A 17,286-nucleotide genomic window follows, 5' to 3' on the forward strand; every position below is an offset into this window, starting at 1 on the left:
ACACACACACACACACACCCTTCTTTTAGTCACCAGGCACGTTTTATCTAATCATATACAGTGGTGCATCTGGTTGTGAATGGGATCCATTCCGGAGCCCCGTTCACAACATGAACAGAGTGCAACCTGAAGCGTTGCGTCTGCGTCTGTGCGTGGCGCGATTCGGTGCTTCTGCGCATGCACGAAGCACCAAACCCAGAAGTAACCCATTCCGGTACATCCGGGTGCAGCGCATTTGTAACCCATGCCAAACGCAACCCGCAGCGAACGCAACCAGAGGTATGACTGTAATTATAAAGTTGGAAGGGACTCAAAGGGCCATCTACTCCAACTCCTTGACAGCATTAGAGACACCATCATTATTAATATCATTATTATTTCAATTTGTGTATGTCCTTTCCCCACGTAAGCATGCCCAAAGCAGCCACAGTAACAACACAGGAGCAAAAATGCACATCAGGGCATCACCACTCTAGTCAGTCTAATGCCAGTTCATTTAAGTTCACAAGGTGGCAACCAACCCAGATAATTCATTCTGAGAATATCATGTGACAATATTTTAAATTCATTCTAAAGTAAGCAATATCCATTGATATTGATAGTTTGTATCAGTTACTATTGATAGTATATATGTTAACGCATGTTGGTTGGCACCCACCTGTCTTGGAAGCAATGGAGCACCCTTTGGGGGTAGGTCAAACTGTTGGAAGGTTGTTCTGGCTGTAGAGACTGTTGTGGGAGATACCTGTTTTGTTGCAATTGGGGCAGATGAAGGCATCTGGTTGTGCCTTCACACACAATATGTCACACATATGTCACACACGCACATACCCCTGTTAAATTAGCAATGGTTTATTTCCAATGTTAGCCACATTCCAAATAGACCCCATGAAATTAGTGGATGTGGTTTCCTTCATTCCGGTGCATCTACTCTGAGTAGATCTTAGCTGGCTACAGTTACAGGTGGGTAGCCGTGTTGGTCTGCCATAGTCAAAACAAAATCGGAAATTCTTTCTAGTAGCACCTTAGAGACCAACTGAGTTTGTTCCTGGTATGAGCTTTCGTGTGCATGCACACTTCTTCAGATACACTGAAACAGAAGTCTTCTGTTTCAGTGTATCTGAAGACTTCTGTTTCAGTGTATCTGAAGAAGTGTGCATGCACACGAAAGCTCATACCAGGAACAAACTCAGTTGGTCTCTAAGGTGCTACTAGAAAGAATTTTCGATTTTGTTTTAGCTGGCTACAACCAAGTAACATCTTAGTGGCATCAGCTGCAATAATTAAATTTTTAGGCGCAGGGAAATGATGTTTTTCTCCTTCAGAATTTGAGTTATGGAAGGAACATTGTGTACCTAACATGCTACAGAGTGAAACTTGGCAGAGTATAGTGGTTCCTGGCATCTGTGGAGTCCCCAGTGAAAATCATGCTTCTGTTCTGAACTCTCTGGGACGCTTTAGAAAAGCCTGCAGCTGGTTGAACATTGTCCTTCCCCAGCCTGGTGCCCTCCAGGCATTTTGGACTACAAATCCCACCAGCCCCAACATTACAAGGCCCTGTAACCTAACCTACCTCACAGGGTTGTTGTGAAGATAAAACGAGGAGGGGGAGAACTATGTATGCTACTCTGTGCTCCTTCGGAGAAAGGTGGGGAATAAATGTAACAAATAAATAAATTAACAATTAAGCCAAGAGGGGCACTATTTCCACTGCTGGGCGGTGGCGGTAGTGAAGTTTAACCCTCCATGCACCAGTCATGATCCTAAAGAAAATCCCTATGCTGATGAATGGCAGAAGAAAGGAAAAGCTCCCACTGCCTTCCTCCAAGCTGGTTCCTGCTAAGATCTGCAAAAAATTGAAAATGTTGCACCCATTTTCTTGCTTTGCGTAATTTATTTGGTAATGTTTACTTTTTTTGCATAGGCAGAAAGTTAAAGAATAGAACGTCAAGCTTCATAATCCATAAATTAATCAATTGTATTATTATTTACACAGGTGGGCTTCATCAGCTATTTCCTCTTCTGGGGCTTTAAAAATGTTACCCCCAAAACACAACAGTATTCCCCGGCCCTGTAATGGAAAATCCCAGGTGTGGAACTGCCCAGGCACCTGGCCCTTGGGGATAAGCCCACTGGTTTCTGCGGAGTTAAATAAAAGAAGTCCAGCCCCTGGAGCAAAGGACAAGACAGGGTTTATTATTGTGCAATAGGTTACAGTAAAACTGCACCCCGAGAGCAGCGTTACAAGAACTTTTAAAAACTCCTATCATATCCCAGAATACAGTTTGGGGAAACGTCATTTCTACATTACTAAAACATCATCACTACATCACGAAAGGGAAGGGTTATACATGATTAGCATATAGGAAAAGCAAGATTAACATATGGGGGAAACGGAGCAATATCAGGGAGATAGCCCTGAGCAAATGTGAATGGGTGTTTAAGTATTGGCAAGGATACCTTGAGCACTTATCTGGGAGAGAACAATGGGATTCCGGTTGAGGGACATTAGCCCGGTGGCTTCCTGAAGCACCCACAGATTACCTGCTGAGGCATTTCCCTGTGTACATGGTCTCTCGCCTACTGGATCATGGCAGAGAGATGGGTTCCCTTAAGGGCATCACTCCGTACCCCAATGAGTTTACTCGGGAGGAGACTTTGCTTAGGTGCCCCCCCCCATAATTTCCATAACAGGCCCCCTTCTCTGTCTTTCTAGTTCTGCCCACACTTGTCAGGAACTAATAAGCTCTGCAACCCCAGACGGGGTGGGGGGTGGGGGGTGGGTGCAGGTTTGACTTCCTGCAATTCCTGTCTTTGATGTTCTGTGCCATTGTCTGCCCCTCTGAGCGTCAGCTGGAAAAAACTAGGTCAGCCATGTGCCAGGGCCCAGCGCATGATCGCCATCTGCAGGTGGAAGGGTGGCAATTCATGTGCTCCTTCCACACTTCCTTGATCACCAAAGGATGCTACTGTCTTGGCCCCCTCCCCGCACCCTTGGGCTCCTGCTGGGGCTGCAACAAATTGGCTCCCAACTATTCCCCCCCCCCAGTGTTCCCTCCTGCACTTTTTGATCTCTGAATTATTCTCCAGATATTCTCTCGGCGCTCGGATATTTTGCTTGGACACCACATGGGGATAAATGGCCTCTCTTGTGGTTTGCATCTTTCCAGGTCTCAGCCTTGTCCAGTGCCGGCGGAGCAGAGAATCTGATAGTCCTGGAGCGAGAGAAGCACCGGCCCCATGACGTTGGCTCTGTCCGGTGGGCAGGGAGCACCTTTGGACCCATGCAGAAGAGCCGGCTGGGAGAGCACGAGTTTGAGGCCCTGATGAGGATGCTCGACAACCTGGTGCGTCTGCAAGCAGAGATGCCAGCGGTGCCCCCATTTTCCTGGACATGCGTCCCATCCTCACTTTCTCTGTCTAGTGCATGGGGAGCCTCTTGCCATCTGAGGGATGCTTTTCCTTCTGGGCAACCTTCTGGTGCCCGCATGCCAGCGGCGGGTGGGGCCAGAGGCAAAAATGGGCAGAGCAATTGATGCAGATGTTACCTTGGAACAGTCTTTGGCGATCACTCGTAGCCGAGTAAGATTGTCTTCCATAAACACGGTTTTAACAATGCGTCCGTAAGCAGGCTAGCTTTGACACCCCCCATCCCACCCCCACGCCCCTCCCTGTCCTCCCTCCTGGCAAACAAGCGGCATTATCAGAATCCACAGATGATTCCAGCCAGGCAAAAGCACTCCAGGAGAGGCCAAAGCAAAGGCGGCACAGCAGGGGGTGTGGTGGGGAGAAACCCAAGGGCCACATAGAGTGACTTGAGGGCCACTGAAGTTCCCCACCCTGGCTTTAGCAAACCTTTCCCCAACTTATTTTAATTCAATGAGTTCCTGGATGCCGTCTGCCGAAATTGTCTAATAATGGATGGTTACCATTTTATAACTTCAAGCTGAGCATTTGCAAGCTGCTAGATCTCATTAAGGAATCCCATTAACTTATGGTTAACCCATAAATCGGGATGCGGGTGGCGCTGTGGGTTAAACCACAGAGCCTAGGGCTTGCTGATCAGAAGGTCAGTGGTTCGAATCCCTGCGACAGGGGTGAGCTCCCGTTGCTCGGTCCCTGCTCCTGCCAACCTAGCAGTTCGAAAGCACATCAAAGTGCAAGCAGATAAATAGGTACCGCTCCGGCGGGAAGGTAAACGGCATTTCTGTGCGCTGCTCTGGTTCGCCAGAAGCAGCTTTGTCATGCTGGCCACATGACCCGGAAGCTGTACGCCGGTTCCCTCGGCCATTAACGCGAGATGAGCGCCGCAACCCCAGAGTCGGACACAACTGGAGCTCATGGTCAGGGGTCCCTTTACCTTTAACCCATAAATCAGAACTGCTATCAATTGACTCTTGGTAGAAGAGTGTGCATGCACACGAAAGCTTATACCAAGAACAAACTTAGTTGGTCTCTAAGGTGCTACTGGACAATTTTTTATTTTATTTTTTATATTTCGACTGCGTCAGACCAACATGGCTACCTACCTGAATCTTGGTAGAGGTTACTGATAGGAAATGTGGTAATCTCTAAGATAGTAAAAATACAAATGTTTTTCATGCATGCCAACAGCCACCAGGACCAGAAACTTGGGATTGGTTTGGAGGATTGAAAATCAGCAGGAATGCTTTGATGGTGTTTCCTGCTTGGCAGGGGGTTGGACTGGATGGCCCGGGCCCCTGGTGGTCTCTTCCAACTCTATGATTCTATGATTCTAGGTAGTTTCTGTGCAGAAGGCAAGTGGCCTCGCAGCTTAAGCTTTTGCCTCTGTGTCAGCATGCAGGGGAGCCTTCAGGGAAGCCTCTTTGTCCTTCCTAGGGCTACCGGACCGGCTACGCCTACCGCTATCCGTTTGTCCAGGAGAAAACCAAGCACAAGAGTGAAGTGGAGATCCCAGCCACCGTCACGTCCTTTGTGTTTGAGGAGGACGTAGCCCCCATCTCAACTCTCCGGCAGCATGCCCAGAAGCAGCAGAAGGAAAAGACCCGCTGGCTGAACACACCTAACACTTACCTGCGGGTGAATGTGGCCGAGGAATGCCAAGGCAGTGCCAGCAGAACCAAAACCACCGTAAGTAGAACACCATTCACTGCCTCTTGTCCCTGCGAAATGCTCCAGATAAGGGAAGTGGCCACCATTTACCATGCTGAAAGAAAGGCAGGGCCCTCTTCCCCCATCCAATTGGCTACAGCAGAAATTTAGGGGACAATTGGTTGGTTGGTTGGCATCTATCTCAGGAGACCGTCAAGGAGTGCACCTCTGGGGGTGACGTCAGACTATTAGAGTTACAGCGCCTACAGTTCTGTTGCGTTCCGGATGCAACATGGAGAACTGGACTCTGAGAAAATCACCACTATGTGGGGTTTGCATGTGTGCAAGTGAGAATGGGATTTAGAGAAAGAGAAGACAAAGAGGCAGAGCTTGACCAGCAAGCCCTGGGAGACAGTGCCAGAGAGAGACCAGAATAGAAAAGACCCTCTGCACTTCCCCTCGGGGTATTTTATTACACACAGGCAAAAACGTTACAGATTCAAATCAGCCGATGAAAATCCACCAGCGCACCCCTAGGCGTCTCGTGGGATGGCATCAGGTAGGCCTAACCATGATCTCATGGGACAGCTGGCAACTACATCCCCACACATCAAAGAACATCAGAGCATGTAACAAATGGATAGAGGCAGAAACTAATAAACAGGAGATAGCAGAAAGGTAAGATCTAACATCCAAATTGCTTACCAACTCCTGAGATTGATCAGGCAGTTTCCTCTCTAATGGTCAGAGCAAGATGCTATCTAAGTTCAAAGGAATGCTGGCAAATGGGAAGCAGCATCTGGCCGCAGCAAGCCACAACTTAGAACGTGACCTGCCCGCTTAGAGAGTGCAGAGCCCTATGGGAAGACGCACAGCCTTGTGGGGTTTTATCAGAAACTTATGCTTATGAATCAGGCCCAGCAATGATATGATTCATATTACATAATTCCTCACCGTAATCCCCAGGTGACTGCCACAAAGTTCCATAGTTTAACTGTGCTGGGTGAAGAAGGGCTTTTTTCTGTTCTGAATTCAGCTTCATTAATGTTATGACAGAACTCTCTATCCATGCACTATTTTATAAACTTCACTTATACTCGCCTTTTCCCTACACTAAAAAGTCCCCAATACTGCAACTTTTCTTCACGGGAGTCAGTCAACCCCCTTGATAATTTTGGTTGCCCTTTTCTGAATCCCATTATTTGTGTGACAAACTTCTACCCTCTTGTGCTGAGGCTACTTCTTCAGGTCCGTCTGTTCCCCCACCCCCAGTAGCAGCCACATATTCACCGGGGGGGGGGGAGTTTAAAGATTCGAGAAGCTGTTTTAATTCAGTCAGGCCATTTAACTCATTTCAAGAAAAATTCTGCCTTGGACTATTCAGAAAATCAGAGGACATACATTTCTGTTTTCAGTGACAACCAGGAAATAGGTAATAGAGTCCTAACCTTCATTAGTGGCAGATTATACAGTTAATGAGGACTAGTCACATGACAGCTGGGCCCACACAGTAAGGTTAGTGAGAGAAGATGGGGGTCACAATGATCTGAAAAGCTCTTCTTGCTTAATTAGGAACCTGAATGTCTATAGCCTTACATATCTGGGCTCTTTCTCAGTGTGGATGCAAAAGCTGACTCATCAGTTTGAATTCAGAAGCCCCAAATCCCATCCTGCCTCTCAGCTTTGCAGATCCTTTGCAGAGTTGGAAGGGACCCCAAGGATCATCCAGTCCAACCCCTTTGCAATGCCAGAATCAGCTAAGGAACCCCCCTGCGCCCTTTCTCCACCCTTAACAGACCTCCCTTTGCCCTTACAATTTGCTCTTGACTTTTCACGCTGCCCAGTGGATGAAAGCAGACGAGGTGGAGAAAACCAGCAGTGGAACACCAATCCGAATTGAAAACCCAAACCAATTTGTGCCTCTCTACACAGACCCACAAGAAGTTCTGGAAATGAGGAATAAGGTACAGCCACCTCCTTCCCATTTGCTCTTTGGACACTTTCCATCTCTCTTGGTACCGTCTCAGTTGCTATGGCCCCCCCCCAAAAAATAATCCTGGCAATTGTGTATTGGGGAAGAATCCCCGCAGCCTCTCTCCCTAGCAGAAATACAATTGGGAGAGCTGATGTAATGCAGTGTAGAGTCACAGAATTGTAGGGTTGGGAGTCACCTAGTCCAATCCACTGGACTAGGTCAGAACTCCAGCCAGGTATCCCATTAGTGATGGTAAAGGGAGCCTGGTTCTGATCCACAGCCCCTGATGGCACCAAGAAACTCTGCATGTTGCTTTCTCTTCTTCAGGGGCATTGCTTCAATCCCACAGACCGCAAACCTTCCCCTCTTTCCCTTCGTTTCCACTTGCAGATTAGAGAACAAAACCGCCAGGACGTGAAATCAGCCGGACCCCAGTCCCAGTTGCTCGCCAGCGTGATAGCAGAGAAAAGCAGGAGCCCGGTACTTGTCATTCAGGGAGCCTCCCGGTGTAAAAACCTGGGATAGAATCATAGCATCGTTGAATTGTAAAGTTGGGAGAATCACCACTCAATGCATGTCGACTGGAGGGGGCTGGCTCCAGTGCCATAAACGTCACTGGGAGGGAGACCCCAAATCAGACACCATTTCTCTACCACATTGATCTCACCAGGCTGTTAGGAGAACAGGCATATTTTACTTATTTATTCTATAGACATCTTGGGGGGGGGGGGAAGAAGGGTTAAACGTAGCGCTGAGCAGATCGCTCTGTTTGTTCAAGCATTTCTGCTTGCCTGATAGAACGATCTGTCCTCTTCTCCACCACCACCACCCTGCAGTTCTGGGGTGTCTCTGGACCCCCAAAGAGCCAATTGTGTGTGCATGGAGGGGGGTAGCAGGAGGAAGCCCAGTTGCACTGGCGGAAGTCCTTCATGGCCTCCTTGGCTGAATCCCAGCTCTTAGGCTCATTTCAAATAATAGAGGGTTGGGGCTTTCCTGATCTCACTGGGAATTAAATTTCACCATCAAGAATTTAGCACTGAAAAGAGTAGGAATGGATTTAGGCAGTAGGAGAGGATATTTATTTATTTAGTTATTATCCTTCCTTGCTCATGCTTATGAGATCAGCAGAGTACCATCCTTTGCAGCATTAAACTTGGAAGATAAGACAAGGTTGATTTAACCTTCTGCAGACAAGAATCCAGGATGTTTTGAGGCAGATGGGGTTTTCCCTGGTATTACAGTACTACTTTTCTCTCCCTTAAAAATAACAATCACAATCACAATTACCTACCTGTAACTAAAAATGCTAAAAACATCGTTAAAACTCCAGTAGAATTTAAACAATATAAAAAGACAAATCTATTAAAATACAAATAATGAAAACAGGATGGTGCTATTAAAGGCCCTTTCCTTCAAAAACAAGGGCCAAAGGCCTGTCAGAGTAAACTGGTATTCATCTGCCGGCAGAAGGACAATGAGGAGGGAGCATTCAGTTTGGTGTAGTGGTTAAGAGCGGTAGACTCGTAATCTGGTGAACCGGGTTCGTGTCTCCGCTCCTCCACATGCAGCTGCTGGGTGACCTTGGGCTAGTCACACTTCTCTGAAGTCTCTCAGCCCCACTCACCTCACAGAGTGTTTGTTGTGGGGGAGGAAGAGAAAGGAGAATGTTAGCCGCTTTGAGACTCCTTCGGGTAGTGATAAAGCGGGATATCAAATCCAAACTCCTTCTTCTTCTTCACTAGAAAGGGAGTTCCAAAGGTTGGGAGCAGCCACTGAGAAAGGGTGGGATAGAAGCATGATAGGGTCGATCCATGGGCCCAGAGCACCTTTCTGCTTTCCAGACTCCATGGTTCTGCCTGCAGGCTTCCTCCCCCATAGTTACCTCGTTCTTGTCTCCCAATGCAGTCTACAGAGAGTCACTTGGCAGACGGAGAGATGAAGGATGTATCCCACAACGAGGTTCCTCCGGAGCCGGAGCCACCAAACCCTTTCAGTCAGCTGACAGACCAGGAGCTGGAGGAGTACAAGAAGGAAGTGGAAAGAAAGAAACTGGGTCTCGACGGTAAATATCATGGTTCAGGAGCACAGAGGCTGGTTGCTGCTGAGAACTAGAAACTTGAGTGGGCTGAAAGACCACAGCTCTTGCTTTGGTATTAGCAACTAACGCCACTTGATAAACTAGGGGCCACCTAAACACTCTGGGGAGATTAATGCTGTGTCATGAGCTGAGAGAGACAAGAAAGCAGTATTAGTCGTGAAGGATGGGATATGGATGGTTCCAAGGAATTTGTAGGTGGTGTGCTACAGCCACAGGGATGGGGGAGAATTTTATTTTTTCCACATTTATTTTTTACCACGTGAGTTGTTTATTTTCCTACAGAATCCCATCTCACAGACAGAGCACCACAGACTTGGAGGGGACCCAAAGATGACATCCAAACCAACCTCTCCCCCATCCTATAACAGGACTCTCCTGCTCGCAGTCAAAAGCCCACTGCCTTGCTCTGATCCTGGAGAGATAGAATTATGTATTACTAGTAGACATTAAGCCTGTTAAATTAACGGGCGCTAGAACATATGTGGTCAAACATTTGCCCCGAATCCTAGGAACTGTAGTTTACCTTGCGCAGAGCTGCAGTGCCAACTACAGTTCCCAAAATTATTTGAGGGGAATCATGCACTTTAAAATGTGTGGCAAGCCTAACTGTACTTTCCTAGGAGAAAGCCTCATTGAGTTAAACATGAGCACCTGCATGCCCTGCTTTGAAACATCCACATCAATTAACCTCCCAATATTACTGGCAGGATGAAGCTCTTCCAACTTCAGAACTTTCTAGACAGGCTGATTAAACATATAATAGTTGCTGGGAATCACACCTAGAGTGCTTCTCAGTACTTTTAAAAATACTATCGCTTTCTAAAGAGTTTGGGCAATGTTTGTTTATGGTATGGATCACACCAGTGGGGTTTTTTTTAAATGTTTGTCCTACAGAATTTCAGAGGCGACTCTGCCTCAATGTTAGTTATAGAAACTTTGTCAGCTCTGCGTCCCTTTTGCCCTACCAACGTCGGGGACATGCGCAGAGCTGACTGAGCGGCTCTCGCTTATCTGGTTGTTGTTTTCTAACAACGCGAGAGCCGCATGACGTAGCCAGCTCTGCGCATAGCGTCCCTGTTGCCCTAGCAACATCGGGAACACGCGCAGAGCTGACCGAGCAGCTCTCGCTTGACATCGCTCGCCCGCCGCCGCTTAGAAGTAAGTCCATGCGAGCGCACACCCGCCGCTTCAACAGTTTCGCCCGGCCGCCCGAAGTCTCTGCGCTCCAAGTCCCAATGGCTGTCCGTGGGGCACATGCGCAGTAGCGCAATCCCACGGACACAGGGACTGGACGCAGAGACACTTGCACTTGCACTATAGAGGATAATAACTATCCTATTACATAGTCAGCACAGAGTGAAAAATAGTTCATCCCTAGGGCGGTGGCTGCCAACTGTTTCCAGGGCCACCGCTCCCTTGGTTCCATAAACTCACCCCCTCGTGGCAGGAAGTTCCACAGGACTGGGCTGGTGGCACTAAAGGCTCAGTTACTTGCTGTTGTCAAAGGAGCCTTACCAACTCCAGGAACTACCATCAATGCTCCTGCAGGTGATCTCAGTGACTGAGCTGGGATCTAGGGCCTCAGGTGATCCCTGAGATACACTGGACCTAAGATGTTCAGGGCTTTGTAAATAAATACAAGAACCTCGAACCCAGCTCGGTAGTAGGTGAGCCACCTGAAATGTTGCCTTGGCTGCACAGAATTTTGGACCCCTTTGCTGATGACCACAGCCCCCAGCAAGTTGTGACGCCTCCCTTTGAACTCCCTGGCCTGGGGGGGTTGCAAGACCTCCTTCTCCTTGCAAAGGAGCCAGGAGGACACCTGACAGTCGCCTTCAGCTCTGTGTCTGAAACAGTTTAGTAGCAGTGAGATGGGGGGATTTTCTCCATCCTTGTTGACATCCAGGCATCCTGAGACAATGCTTTCCTCCACTGTATTCCCATCTCCTCCCAGATGAGAAAGACACAAGCCTGGAGGAAGAGGTGACAGCCCCTTTGGAGTCGACTGCAGACCCCACAGTCCAGAGCCCAGCCGAGCCTCCGTTAAAAAGCCCACCCAAGACTTCGGAAGGTAAGGGAAGCCTTTGTAGCGCTCTGAGAATCAAGCACCTGCTCCTTCACATCATGAAAGGTTAGGCTTTGGAACTCACAGCAACAAGATGAGCTGGTGGCCACTGGATTAGATGCTTTTAATAGGATTGGAGAAATGGGGGTGGCTAAAAACACTGAAAGGCAGGAGCAGCCAGGCTGGCTCATCCCACAAAAATCGCTTAGAAGAGTGCCTATACCTTTTGCTTCATACCTGAGTCTAGGAGATATGAGACTTGTTTCTTTATAATGGAATTTCAGCCTGGGGCCCCTGATAACTGTGGGCCTGGTACATCTGTTTCCTCCGCACTAATTTTTGGCAAATGCTTGGGTGAACAAGAGAGTCTTTAAAAGATGCCCAAATGATGTCTTATCGAGGGGTGGGGTGCAGTTCCCGAAGGCTGGGTGGCACAGCGGAAAAGGCCCACCCACTGGTGCCCGTAAGATAACAATATGTGCAACTAGCTAATTCTAGCAGCTACTGGCAGGGGGAGAATTAAGGCCTGTCTTCCCTCCCTGTCCTGCTCTGGTGGACCCCCCTTCCTTGGAGGTGGCCACCTGTCATGGATTCTTTTGCTGTAACCCCTGCATGGCAGGGGGTTGGACTAGATGGCCCCTGGGGAACCTTCCAACTCTGTGATGCTATGAAATCTTACCCTCCCCAGGATGTGATGCCCAGCCCTGTTCAAGGGTGTGGTGGAAGTGTGGCCCTGATCCGAGAGGGGCATGGCTTCTTGTGGCTACGGGGGGGGGGGTTGTAGTGTTGCTGCTTCCCCCCTCTTCTGCATTGTCTCATTTGTGCCTCATTGTGTTTGGTGTGTTTGTCTCCACACTGTCTCCTTTCTCTTTCCATGTGTTGCTCTCATCAAAGGAGTTCCCTCTGATTCTGAATACTTGTCACTTTAGTAAGTATAGAGAGGCTGTTTTCTCAATTTTCAGCTGCTCCCGGCGGGGGGGGGGGGACACAGGGTCCTCAATCCAGCCTCCATTTCAGCATCTCAGGGCTGAGCAACCCTTTTATTTTTGGAGCTGCAAACGGGTGTAAAACATGGACTCAGTTGCATGATGCCGAGAGGGCCCACAGGGCAGTGGCAGGCCATCCGCTTTGCAAGCAGAGTTTCAGGATCACTCCCCAAAAGCTCCAGTTAAACAGGGTCTTGGCTAAGCGTGGTTAGGAAAAGCCTCTGCCAGAATCTCCGCGTAGAGAGGGGTAGCCAAACTGCTGGCTGGGGTTCCCTTTAGATTTCTTTTAACCCGTTTCAAAACAGCTGCTCTGGTTGCCAGTTCGTTCCCGGGCCCCATTTGAGCTGCTTACATTAGTGTTTAAAGCCATAAATGTCTCAGACTCCAAATATGACTTCCTTCCCTACAGTCTCCCTACAGTGCTATGATAGGCAGAGGGGGGCCTCCCGGTAGTTTGTCTGCCCTCGGAGGCTTGGTGTGCTGGTGGCCCAGGAGGAGAGGGCTTTCTTTGTGGTGGCCCCCAGAGGTGTGTCTGGCACCATCATTTAACAGTTGCCCGAGAATGTTGAAGATGCACCACTTTACTCTGGCTTCTGACACTTGAGGTGTTAGTTTTTAGAACCCACCTTTGCTTTGTGATTGTAAGTTGTTTGAAACATTTTTTAATATTAAGGTTTCTTTTTTATTGTTGTTAAAATTCTCTTTATTGAAGTTAACTTAAAATTACAAAAACCAAGAACATTACAAAACCATAAAAACAAACATCCAATACATCAAATAAATCCAAATCCAAATTAAACAAAGTTAAATCCAAATTAGTCAAAACCAAATCAAAAACAGATTCTATTCCATCCTTTAAATGCACAATTATTTATCTTCACTTTCTTATATATCTCTAATAAATCGATTCCCTCTTCTTGATCTTTACCCACTCGCCGACTTCCCCTTGTCTTCTTCTCGGGTTATTAGTACGGTAATTGCTTTTCGCTACTATAATACTCCTTAGACGTATATTTTCTTTTATTTTCACCTATCACTCTCTATTAACTGCTAATTCCAGTACTAGATATTTAGAAATGGATCCAAGCTTTCAAGGTGGGGCATTGTTTTTCCAGATAATCTCCAAATTTCCCCCAACTTCGTTGAGGTTTTTGAATGCTGCGTCCTCTGATTGCATCCGTTAATTTGGCTAGGTCTATATAGCTAAATACTTTTTCCTCCCATTCTTTAATTCCCAGTATCTCTTTTTTCTTCCAATATTAAGGTTTCAGTGTTGTAACCCACCCTGGGACCTTAGCGTGAACGATGGGTAAATAATAACAACAATAATATAACAGGGATGTAGGTTTGGCCTCTTTGATTGCATCCTGATGGATGTGACTGGAGGATTCGTGATGGACAGCCTTTGAGTTGCCTCTTGAGCAGCCTCTCTGAATTGCCCCAGTCTCCGTTTCTGATTCCGCTCAGGGGAAGGGAAGGAGGCTTTAATAGAGGACTGCAGCCTACATTTGTACCGGGGAGATGTAATAAATTTGTACTGAACAGAACTGAATGTTGGACTTCGTTGCAGCTCTCATCATTGTTAAGATTTAAAAATCCTTCAAGTAGCACCTTAGAGAGCAACTAAGTTTGTTCTTAGTATGAGCTTTCGTGTGCATGCACACTTCTTCAGTGCATGCACACGAAAGCTCATACCAAGAACATTGCATGTTTTTTTTTTGACTATGGCAGACCAACACGGCTACCTACCAGTCATTGTTAAGACTTTTCCTAATGGGTTGATGGAGTAGACCCACCCTGGAGCAGTATAGAAACCTCTCTATGGTTGGGGGGGGGCAGCTCCCCTGCATCATATGCGGTCTGCTGATTAGCAAAGTTTTCTTTGCAATACATCGTGTTTTTGTGGCATATTGCAAAAATATTTGGTGTAGCACGTAGTACAGAATATGTACAAGAACTGGTGTAGCATAAGAGATCCAAGAACAGACCAGGAAGCCCCTTCTTGTCCACCCCCATCGTTCGGCCCGGACACTGAGGTCCAGCGCCAAGGGCCTTCTGGCGGTTCCCTCACTGTGAGAAGCGAAGTTACAAGGAACCAGGCAGAGGGCCTTCTCAGTAGTGGCGCCTGCCCTGTGGAACGCCCTCCCATCAGATGTCAAAGAAATAAACAACTATATGGCAGCCCTGTTTAGGGAAGTTTTATGACTGATGTTTTAATGTATTTTTAATCTCTTGTTGGAAGCCGCCCAGAGTGACTGGGGAAACCCAGCCAGATGGCCGGGGTAGAAATTATTATTATTATTATTATTATTATTATTATTATTATTATTATTATTATTATTTTCAAATCTCACATGCGCTGGGAACTTTCTAGGTTCCTTTAGTGTTTGCCGTCATCCCTAAGCCTGAACCCCATGCCATCTGCAATATACCTAACCTACCTTGCGGGTTTGTTGTAAGGGTTATAGATAATATGCACCTATAGATTGCACTTGGAACACTTTAAAGCTCTGTTTAACACCTATATGCTATTAAACATCTATAGGAAAGAACTAGAGGGCTTAATCTGAAGAGGCTGTATGGGCTGCATGAAGGCCAATAAACTGAGGAAGGATCTTGGTAAGGTGGAAGCTGTGTGGGTAAGGGCTCCTGGATCTGAGAAATCCCTAAATGGCCTGTTCCGAACCAGGCAGCATTCCCCCGAAAGGAACAGATGTGCAGCTTGGGCCGCAGCTCAGTGGGCAAGCAGAAAATCCCAGGTTCAGTCCTCAATGGCATCTCCTGATAGGGCTGGGCGAGACTCCTGCTTGAAATCCTGGACAGCCGCTGCCAGTCAGTGCAGGCAATAGTGAGCTTGATGGACCAGCAGTTTGACCCAGTATAAGGCACTTTCCAATCTCCCTCTGTTCCTAGATTCCAAACTGTCGACAGAGACTCACATGTCCTCCACGGCTAGGGGTCCCCATGCCCAGCACTAGCAGGCCCTCCTACCGCCCTTTGAGGACTTGCCTACCCACTGTAGTTCATGCTTTGCTAACCTGCCACTTGGGTTACTGCTGTGCGCTCCCTTGAAAAGTGTGTGGAACATTCAAGGGGGGCAGGATCCTGCTGCCCGTACGATAGGATCTCATTGCACAGATCATGAAAGCATTGCAATGTCTGCAGCAGGACCAGTTCAAGGTGTTGGCACTTGGACCCAGCTGCTTGAAGAAGTGCCTCTTCTCTCTCTTGCAATCTGCAAGGGAGGCTCTTCTCAGTGGCAGCACTCCAAGTGTGGAACTCTCTTCCTGTTGAGACCAGCTTGTCCCGCCCCATCCGAATGTTCATTCAGTTAATCCGCTCAAGAGCTCTTTGCTCAGGCAGGCCTTTGGAGCAGGCGCCATTTGGGTAATGACACGATGGTTATTGCTGTACAAAGTATTTCAATATTTACTTATGTGTTCATTACATTTATAGCCCACCTTTTCTTCCAGGCAGCTCAAGGTGGTGTGCGTGGTCCTCCCTCTCCCCGTTTCATACTCACAACAACCCTGTGGGGTAGGTTAGGCCAAGGGGGTAGTGATTGGCTCAAGGTCACGCCCAGTGAGCTTCATGGCTGAGTTGGGATTCGAACCCGGTTCTCCCAGGTCAGAGTCCAACACTCTAACCATTGCCCCACCGCTGGCTCTCCAAAGGAACGGCAGTCATTATGCATTGTAGTTCTAACTTTTGCTAATGTTACATTTTTAGTGTTAGCCATTCTTAACAGTAAAAAAGTTATTTTAATACAGTAGTGATTAATAATAATAATAATTGCATTTTAGTTTACTGGCATTTGTTTTCTTGAATGCACCTTATTTATTCTCTCCATCCCCTCACTCCCAGTCGTATTATTTTGTCACCCATCTGTTCTAGCCCTTTATTATTGTTTCACACACACCCCTGTGCCCCTTTTTCTGCAGAACAACCCTGTGAGGTAGATCAGGATGAGAGACAGGGACTGGCCCCAAGGTCACCCAGTAAGCCTCCTGGCTGAGCAGGTCTCTCCCATCTATGTCTTGCACTTGAACTACTTGCTTTGCATCACTCCTGGTGCAATCCCAAGACGACATCGGTTGGATTTTCAGCTCTCGTTTCTTGTTTCTTTTGGAAAGGTGGGAAGAAGGCGGACGGTGGCCAGGCGCCTGCCGAAGCTGACCAGAAGGCGGACGACCCAGGCACGGTGGTGGTGAACGGCAAGGAGGACGATCAAAACATAGAGGACCTGCTCAGCAAAGGAATGAGCCAGATGACCACCAACGCAGACACCGACGCCCCTAAGGACAAAACAGAGACGGTCACCAGTGGACCTGTGTCGCCTGAGGGCTCCCCATCCAAGTCTCCTTCAAAGAAGAAAAAGAAGTTCCGGGCCCCGTCCTTTCTGAAAAAGAGCAAAAAGAAAGAGAAGACAGAGTCTTGAGGGCCTCTCCTGGATGCTTCTCCCTGCTCTTCTTCTTCTTCTTCTTCTTCTTCTTCTTCTTCTTCTTCTTCTCCCCCTTCCTCCTCCTTTCTCCTCCTTTTCTTCTTCCTCTTGCCTTCCGCTACTCGCTCTGCTCTTGCCGCCACAGGGAAAACTCCTCCTTACAGTGGCATCTCTTTGGACGGCGAAAAAGAGAGGCTGAGGACCTTGGAATGTGTCGTCGTCCCCCCCCCCCCATGGGATTTGCTTGGGAAGGTGAGGAAATGCTGTCTGAGGATCTGTGAGACAACCCTCCTCCTGGCCACAAATCCAAGGACACAACCAAGATAGTCTGTCTTTTTAAATGCTCCCTTTGGGATGGAGAGGGTGCTTGCCACTGAATGCCAGTCACTTCCGGGGAGTCACAGCGCAGACGTCCCAAGCCATGTCAGGCCCATGCGAGAAAGTTTCCCATGGACTGCTTTATAGTACACAGCGGGTCACTTTCAGAAATAATGGTGGTGTGCACTGGGGCGAGTGCTGATCCCTTGCTGAAGCAGGGAACCTGCGGAACGGGAGGCTGGACTGGGTTTTTTTTATGCTTGATCCAATTGCCGCTATTAATCTCTGACGGAAATTGCTCTGGACTTTAAAGCAGACAAGCTGTTCCTG

At 47.8% G+C, this 17,286-nt stretch overlaps 1 protein-coding gene across 1 annotated transcript in view; it reads left to right on the top strand.

The window, feature by feature from the left end:
• Nucleotides 1-16,685, top strand: part of ADD2 (adducin 2) — a 71,988-nt gene extending 55,303 nt beyond the window's left edge. The window contains exons 9-15 of the mRNA XM_033159110.1: nucleotides 3,171-3,347; nucleotides 4,861-5,112; nucleotides 6,918-7,037; nucleotides 7,439-7,528; nucleotides 8,954-9,110; nucleotides 11,101-11,217; nucleotides 16,331-16,685. Of these exons, the coding sequence (XP_033015001.1) occupies nucleotides 3,171-3,347; nucleotides 4,861-5,112; nucleotides 6,918-7,037; nucleotides 7,439-7,528; nucleotides 8,954-9,110; nucleotides 11,101-11,217; nucleotides 16,331-16,635 (1,218 nt within the window). The 3' untranslated portion in view covers nucleotides 16,636-16,685. The remainder of the gene's footprint in view (nucleotides 1-3,170; nucleotides 3,348-4,860; nucleotides 5,113-6,917; nucleotides 7,038-7,438; nucleotides 7,529-8,953; nucleotides 9,111-11,100; nucleotides 11,218-16,330) is intronic.
• Nucleotides 16,686-17,286: the final 601 nt, after the last annotated feature.

This window comes from Lacerta agilis, chromosome 8 (assembly GCF_009819535.1).
Source record: "Lacerta agilis isolate rLacAgi1 chromosome 8, rLacAgi1.pri, whole genome shotgun sequence".
NCBI lineage: Eukaryota > Metazoa > Chordata > Lepidosauria > Squamata > Lacertidae > Lacerta > Lacerta agilis.